This window comes from Phalacrocorax aristotelis, chromosome 33 (assembly GCF_949628215.1).
Source record: "Phalacrocorax aristotelis chromosome 33, bGulAri2.1, whole genome shotgun sequence".
Classification (NCBI taxonomy): Eukaryota; Metazoa; Chordata; class Aves; order Suliformes; family Phalacrocoracidae; genus Phalacrocorax; species Phalacrocorax aristotelis.
In genome coordinates this window covers 149,211-157,106 of record NC_134308.1, presented here as the reverse complement: position 1 = coordinate 157,106, position 7,896 = coordinate 149,211, and the positions used below count along the sequence as shown (strand labels likewise).

At 55.6% G+C, this 7,896-nt stretch overlaps 1 protein-coding gene across 1 annotated transcript; it reads right to left on the bottom strand.

Moving 5' to 3' along the window:
• Nucleotides 1-245: 245 nt before the first annotated feature.
• On the bottom strand, nt 246-7,433 carry POLA2 (DNA polymerase alpha 2, accessory subunit). The gene is made up of 7 exons (XM_075076654.1): nt 7,059-7,433; nt 6,769-6,842; nt 5,618-5,726; nt 1,889-1,995; nt 1,703-1,762; nt 1,184-1,310; nt 246-543 (listed from the first exon to the last, which is right to left on the bottom strand). Exons 4-7 carry the CDS (start codon nt 1,909-1,911, stop codon nt 397-399), a joined length of 357 nt encoding a protein of 118 aa, XP_074932755.1. The 5' UTR covers nt 1,912-1,995; nt 5,618-5,726; nt 6,769-6,842; nt 7,059-7,433; the 3' UTR covers nt 246-396.
• Between the last annotated feature and the right edge of the window lie 463 nt (nt 7,434-7,896).

The window sequence follows — 7,896 nt, the reverse complement described above, 5'->3', positions numbered from 1 at the left end:
CGAGCGGGGAAAAGCCACGGGGGAACCCGCCCTCCCCCCGCTCCAGCTAACGAGCGACCCCAAATCGCTCATCCGCGGCCCAAAACACACGGTCGCCCCGCGCCTGTGTCGCTGCTAATCCCGGTCATCCGGAACGGCGCCTGTGAACGCCGCTGCCACCATCAGCTTCCTGCCGCCGCGCCCTCGTTAATCGATTAATTAGCGATTATCAGGGTGGGGTCCCACCACTTTGGGGTGCTCCAGGCGGCGGGGCGGCGGCGGCTGCGGGCGCGGGGACGAACACAAGCGTTTTGGGTGGTTTTTCACCGAAATTCCAAGTGTATTTTAACACCGATTTGTCCCCGTGAGGCCGTAGGAGGGAGACGGGTGGAAGAAAGAAGTCTCTGTCCCGACAATTTAGATTCTAACGACTTGAGCGGCAACACACGGACTCTTCCGCTCGCCCTTGGTGTCCTCCCGCTGTAGGTACAGGCGGCCGTAGGTACCCCCGACCTGGCCCTTCGTCAGTCGGCCGGGATTGATACAGACACAGCCCAGCACATCCTGTGGGAAGACGAGAGCGACGGTTGCGGATCCAGACGTCGACGGCCGTGATGCCCCGGCTACAGCCGACGGCCGCAACACCCCGGCTACAGCCGACAGGGACATCAACAGCTGTGATGCCCCGGCTACAGCCGACGGCCGCAACACCCCGGCTACAGCCGACAGGGACGTCGACGGCCGTGATGCCCCGGCTACAGCCGACGGCCGCAACACCCCGGCTACAGCCGACAGGGACGTCGACGGCCGTGATGCCCCGGCTACAGCCGACGGCCGCAACACCCCGGCTACAGCCGACAGGGACGTCGACGGCCATGATGCCCCGGCTACAGCCGACGGCCGCAACACCCCGGCTACAGCTGACAGGGACATCAACAGCTGTGATGCCCCGGCTACAGCCAACGGCCGCAACACCCCGGCTACAGCCGACAGGGACATCAACAGCTGTGATGCCCCGGCTACAGCCGATGGCCGCGACGCCCCGGCTACAGGCGACAGCCGCAGCGCCTCAGCTACAGCCGATGGCTGCGATGCCCCCGCTACAGCCGCACGAGACTGTGCTTTATTCATGCTGTAAACCGCATTTTGCCCAAACACACCAAAACGCAGCAGGGCTTTGGGGGTATTTCAGCGGCCGACTGACCTTAACGAAGTACCGCAGCTCCGAGGGGGTGACGAGGACGTCGGGGGTGACGGGTAACGAGGAGTAGCTGTAGAAGCTCTCGTAGTCAACGTTCAGCTCCTCCGAGGGGGGGTACAGCGGGTAGTAACTGCCGGGGGGGGGGGGAGGAAACAGGTAACCGCCGCCTTCGCCTGTAGCGACGGCGCCGTGACGCTGTCTCGGACACAGATAATTTTGGGGTAGAAAGAGTTATTTCTGCTTCTTTCGGCTGTCCCCGGCTATCTGCTGTCTCCGAGGGTAGCCGTCAGCTGACGCACACCGGTCCGGAGGACTGACAGCGCGAAAACCCTCCGATTCCTGTTTTTAAAGGGTTATGAACCCCAAAAAAGACTTTTTTTTTTTTTTTTTTTTTTTGCTTTAAAAAAAGTGACTTTAAAGGAGAAGGCGGCAAAACCAGTGCAGGATTTCCCTCGTTTGGTCAGAAAAAAAAAAAAAAAAGCTCTTTTTGGGTTCGACCGGGTGTTTGTACTAAACCCTCACCTCCTCTGCGTCAGGATGTGCTTGAGGATTCGGGTGAACCTGTCCGAGATCCCGGACGAGCTGCGAGAGAAGCCGAGAAAGGGTTAAAAAGGAAGGAAAAAGGGGAAATAAATCAAAAAAAAAAAAAAAAAGGCAAGCTCTGCTAATTAATTAATCCCAGCTCGGACGCGTCCCGGCAGCACCCACCTGCTGATCTCCTCGGCACCCATGTGGAGGAGGAGGTCGGTGGAGGTGAGGCCGAAGACGACGCCGTCGACCTCCAGGGTGCAGGGGTCCGGCACGAAGTGCACGCGCTGCCGGGGAGACGGTGACGCCGGGTCCGGCCGCCGATCTGCCGACCGGGCCGCCGCCAGCGCAAAACGGACCCTGGAACACCCCCAAGGTGCCCTAAAACGTCCCCAGCACGCTCGGCTTTCCTTCAGTGCCCCAAAGCCGCCCCAAAGGCCCCCAAAGCTGCCCCAAAAGCTGCCCAAAGCCGCCCCAAAGCCGCCCCCAAAGCCGCCCCCAAAGCCACCCCCAAAGCCACCCCCAAAGCCGCCCCAAAAGCCGCCCCAAAAGCCGCCCCAAAAGCCGCCCCAAAAGCCGCCCCAAAAGCCGCCCCAAAAGCTGCCCCAAAAGGCCCCCAAAGCCCCCAAAAGCCGCCCCAAAAGGCCCCCAAAGCTGCCCCAAAGGCCCCCAAAGCCGCCCCAAAAGCCGCCCAAAGCCGCCCCAAAAGCCGCCCAAAGCCGCCCCAAAGGCCCCCAAAAGCCGCCCCAAAAGCTGCCCCAAAGGCCGCCCCAAAAGCTGCCCCAAAAGCCCCCAAAAGCCGCCCCAAAAGGCCCCCAAAGCTGCCCCAAAGGCCCCCAAAGCCGCCCCAAAAGCCCCCAAAGCTGCCCCAAAAGCCACCCAAAGCCGCCCCAAAGCCGCCCCAAAAGCTGCCCCAAAAGCCCCAAAAGCCGCCCCAAAAGCTGCCCCAAAAGGCCCCCAAAGCCGCCCCAAAAGGCCCCCAAAGCCGCCCCAAAAGCCGCCCCAAAAGCCGCCCCAAAAGCCGCCCCAAAAGCCGCCCCAAAGGCCCCCAAAAGCCGCCCCAAAAGGCCCCCAAAAGCTGCCCCAAAAGCCGCCCCAAAAGCCGCCCAAAGCCGCCCCAAAAGCTGCCCCAAAAGGCCCCCAAAGCTGCCCCAAAAGGCCCCCAAAGCTGCCCCAAAGCTGCCCCAAAAGCCGCCCCAAAAGCCGCCCCCAAAATGCCCTCAAAGCCGCCCCCAAAATGCCCCCAAAGCTGCCCCAAAAGCGCCCCCAAAAGCCACCCCAAAAGCCACCCGTCATGCTGGGTTTTCCTCAAACGACCTAAATCTACCTTAAACCACCCCAATCTTGCCCTAAAACACCGTAATCCGGCTAAGCTCTGCTTAAATGCTGCTAAACCAGTCTTAAACTACCCAAAGCCGCCCCCAAAACTACCCAAAGCCGCCCCCAAAACTACCCAAAGCCGCCCCCAAAATACTGCGGTCTCACTGGACTTCTCTTAAATACCCCAAATATACCCTAAACCATCCCCAACACGCTCGGCTTTCCTTCAGTGCCCCAAAGCTGCCCTAAAACCACCTTAAAACACCCCAAAAAGCCCCAAAGCTGCCCTAAAATACTGCAGTCATGCTCGGTTTTCCTCAGATGACCTAGATCTACTCTAAAACACCGTAATCTGGCTAAGCTTTGCTTAAACGCCCCTAAACCTGTCCTAAAGTGCCCTCAACACCCCAAAGGCACCCTAAAATGCTGTAGCCACACTGAGCTTTGCTCAAATACCCCAAATCTAACCGAAACCACCCAAATTTACCCTAAAATGCCGCAAATATACTAAGCCCTCCTAAAGCGCCCCTAAACCAGTCCTAAAATGCCCCAAAGCCTCCCCAGCCACGCTGGACTTTCCTCAAATACCCCAAACCTACCTGAAACCACCCAAAGTTACCCTAAACCGCCGCGATCACACTAAGCTTGCCTTAAACACCCGCAAACCCAATCCTAAACTACCCCTAAACCCAGTCCTAAACCACCCCTGAACCCATCCTAAAACCACCCCCAAACCCAGTCCTAAACCACCCCTGAACCCGTCCTAAACCACCCCTGAACCCAGTCCTAAACTGCCGTAAACTCAGTCCTAAACCGCCCCTGAACCCATCCTAAAACCACCCCAAACCCAGTCCTAAACCAGCCCCAAACACCAGTCCTAAACTACCCCTAAACCGCCGTAAACTGTTCTAAACCACCCCTGAACCCATCCTAAAACCACCCCAAACCCAGTCCTAAAATGCTGTAAACTCAGTCCTAAACCACCCCTGAACCCATCCTAAAACCACCCCAAACCCAGTCCTAAACCAGCCCCAAACACCAGTCCTAAACTACCCCCAAACCCAGTCCTAAACCACCCCTGAACCCGTCCTAAACCACCCCTGAACCCAGTCCTAAACTGCCGTAAACTCAGTCCTAAACCGCCCCTGAACCCATCCTAAAACCACCCCAAACCCAGTCCTAAACCAGCCCCAAACACCAGTCCTAAACTACCCCTAAACGGCCGTAAACTGTTCTAAACCACCCCTGAACCCATCCTAAAACCACCCCAAACCCAGTCCTAAAATGCTGTAAACTCAGTCCTAAACCACCCCTGAACCCATCCTAAAACCACCCCAAACCCAGTCCTAAACTGCCGTAAACTCAGTCCTAAACCGCCCCTGAACCCATCCTAAAACCACCCCAAACCCAGTCCTAAACCGCCGTAAACTCAGTCCTAAACCGCCCCTGAACCCATCCTAAAACCACCCCAAACCCAGTCCTAAAATGCTGTAAACTCAGTCCTAAACCACCCCTGAACCCATCCTAAAACCACCCCAAACCCAGTCCTAAACCAGCCCCAAACACCAGTCCTAAACTACCCCCAAACCCAGTCCTAAACCACCCCTGAACCCGTCCTAAACCACCCCTGAACCCAGTCCTAAACTGCCGTAAACTCAGTCCTAAACCGCCCCTGAACCCATCCTAAAACCACCCCAAACCCAGTCCTAAACCAGCCCCAAACACCAGTCCTAAACTACCCCTAAACCGCCGTAAACTGTTCTAAACCACCCCTGAACCCATCCTAAAACCACCCCAAACCCAGTCCTAAAATGCTGTAAACTCAGTCCTAAACCACCCCTGAACCCATCCTAAAACCACCCCAAACCCAGTCTTAAACCAGCCCCAAACCCAGTCCTAAACTGCCGTAAACTCAGTCCTAAACCGCCCCTGAACCCATCCTAAAACCACCCCAAACCCAGTCCTAAACCGCCGTAAACTCAGTCCTAAACCGCCCCTGAACCCATCCTAAAACCACCCCAAACCCAGTCCTAAAATGCTGTAAACTCAGTCCTAAACCACCCCTGAACCCATCCTAAAACCACCCCAAACCCAGTCCTAAACCAGCCCCAAACACCAGTCCTAAACTACCCCCAAACCCAGTCCTAAACCGCCCCTGAACCCATCCTAAAACCACCCCCACCACGCTAAGCTTTCCTTAAAGCTCCGGCTTAACCGACGCAGCTTTCCTGGCCGCGGCCCCGTCTCGCCGGGGTCGTTTAACTCCCACTTCGCTCGTTACCCGCCTCGGGAACGCCGCGAGCCTAAGGCGGGGGGCGCGGGGGGCGCCGGGTGTCCCCGCTCCCAGACCCCTCCTCGCCCGGAAGCCGCGGCTTCGCTGCCATTTCCCTCCCAAAAAGGGGTAGATTTTGGGGCGAGAAATCACAACCGGATTTTGGGGGTGGGGAAACAGGCGGGGTTTCACCTCAAAACTCGGCAGGTTGGTTTTGCGAGGGCGGGGCCGGGATTTCCCTGGAATTTAGGGTTTTTTGTGGTTTTTTTTTGAGGGTAACAAGCGGAATCGTTGACGGCGGGGGAGGAGTCGGTTACCGGTCTGTCCTCCTTGGGCAGCTCGGGGTACAGGAACGGCGGTTGCGGGTAGACGTAGTCGTGGTGGACGTCGCGCAGCGAGGGGATGAAGACGAGGTGGGAGCCGGCGCTGACGGGGAGGGAGAAATGGGGGAAAAAAAACCATGGATTAAGGGATAAAAACGAGCTCAGAGTCGGCGCCAGCGGGTAAAAAAGGGGAAAAACAAGCGATTAATCAACAGCGGGAGCCGAGGAACGCCTCGACACCCAGAAACAGCCCTTCGCGTAGAAATTCCCACCGGACGCCCTCAAAAACAGCCCGTTTTGGGGTGTTCTAGCAACGGGAGGACCCCAAAAACCGCGGAAATGACCCCAAAAAGCCACGCGGCTTTCGCGGGCGAGGGGTTTCACCCCGCGCGAAGGGAAGGGGGCGCGAGACGCCGGTGGTTTCTTTTCCCCTGGGATCGAAGCCCTGGAGGGTGTTGAGGAACAGTCGGGCTGCGGATACAGCCTTCCCCTGTCGCGCGTCACCGTTAAACCACAGAAAGGGGATCAAAGTACGGCTTAAAACCTTAAAACCAACAGTTTTTAGTGAATTCAGAAAATAATTAGAAGGGAAAGGGTCTGGCTGAGCCGCCGGAGGGGTGTGAAGGGTCGTTGTGGGGTGTTGCCGGACCCCTCGGCGCTTGTCACCCGGCGTCGGGGAGGGTTGTTGGCAGCCAGAGGGAGGCGGGTGACGGAGGATTGAAAAAACAAGCAGAACCCAAGAAACCCATCGCTTGTTCTTTGTTCGCGCCGTCCCTCGCGCCGCCGGGAGGGGTGAAGCGCCGTCAGTCGGCGCCGGGACAACACCGGGAACGGGGGGAGGGAGGGAAAAAAAGGACCCACCAATCGTTTCCCCGGTTGGTTTGTTGGTTTCTCCGGGGATTTTTTTTGGGGTGGAAAAGGGAGGATTCGAGGGATAAATCACCCCCGGCGGCGGGTGAACGCGGCTCGGTTTATTGCCGAGCCCGTCACCGGGATTTCAACCCAAATCTTCACCGTTTCCCCCTCCCGCCGCCTGTTCCGGCGGGAAAACCCCCCTCCCCCGGTCCAGATCCCGTTTGGCGCCCCCCAAAAAAGGGAGGTTTTGGGCAAAAACGGGTCGGAACCGGTGCGGTCGCCGTCCCTACCTCCTCGTGCCCTCGATTATTGTCTTCAGGCAGAGCTTGAAGACGTCGGTGAAGGACCCCAGGAGCCGGCAGTTCTACGGTTTGGGGGAAAACACCGGGATTCGCACAATTCCCCCCTTTTTTTGGGGGTGTCGGGACGGCCCCACCCCCTTCCCCGGCCCCATCGACCCCCAGGGGTTTTTTTTTTTTTTGGGGGGGGGGGGGGAAATGCTGGAAATGGGTGCGGGGGTTGCGGGGGAGGGGCGCGGGGGTCCGTGTGTCCGTCCCTCCCCCCCCGACACCTCCCTCACCTCGACTTGCTCGTGTTTCGCGTCCACGAACGGCCCAAACTGCGGAGAAACGGGGGGAAAATCCTGAGAAAGCCCCGCCCCCCCCCGGGGCCGCGCGAAATCGGCCGGGAAAGGGGGGGGTTGTGGATAAAGAAAGGATTATTTTGAAGGCTGAGTTTTAAGGGGTCGCCCCGAAGCGGGCGGGGGAGGGGCGACGCGGGGCCGCGACGGGGCCTTCGAATGGGGCTGTTCGGGTCACTTTTGGGTGAAAAATGGGCGGTTTGACAGTTTAGGGTGAAAAAAGGGGGGTTTGGGGCCGCGGCCGGGCTTTTAGCGCTGGTTAATGCTGTTGTCTTTAATATCATGTTATTATTTTTTATTATATTAAATTATTATATTATTATATTATGTTCTTATATTACATTATATTAAAATATTATTATATCATCATACCATATTATATTATTATATTGTTTTAATATTATTTTATATTATTATATTGTTTTAATGTTATTTTATTATTTCTGTAATAAGTATTTTAATTAATTATTGATAATATTTGAGTTTTAATAAGAATTATATAAAAAACTAAATAAAATTATTATTACTAAACATAAAATAATAAAATTACCAAATTATTAATAATTTTATTATTAATTCTATAAATCCATATTTTATTTTCATGCATAAACACCTATAACGGCCGTCAGATAATTATATATTCTATATCACGCGCATATAACGTAATAAAAATTTAAAATAACTCTTCATGGCTCACAAATATTTAATCCTAAACTAATTAAACTTAACTAATATCAATTAGTACTTAATTTTTACTACTAAGAGCTCGAATTGGAAT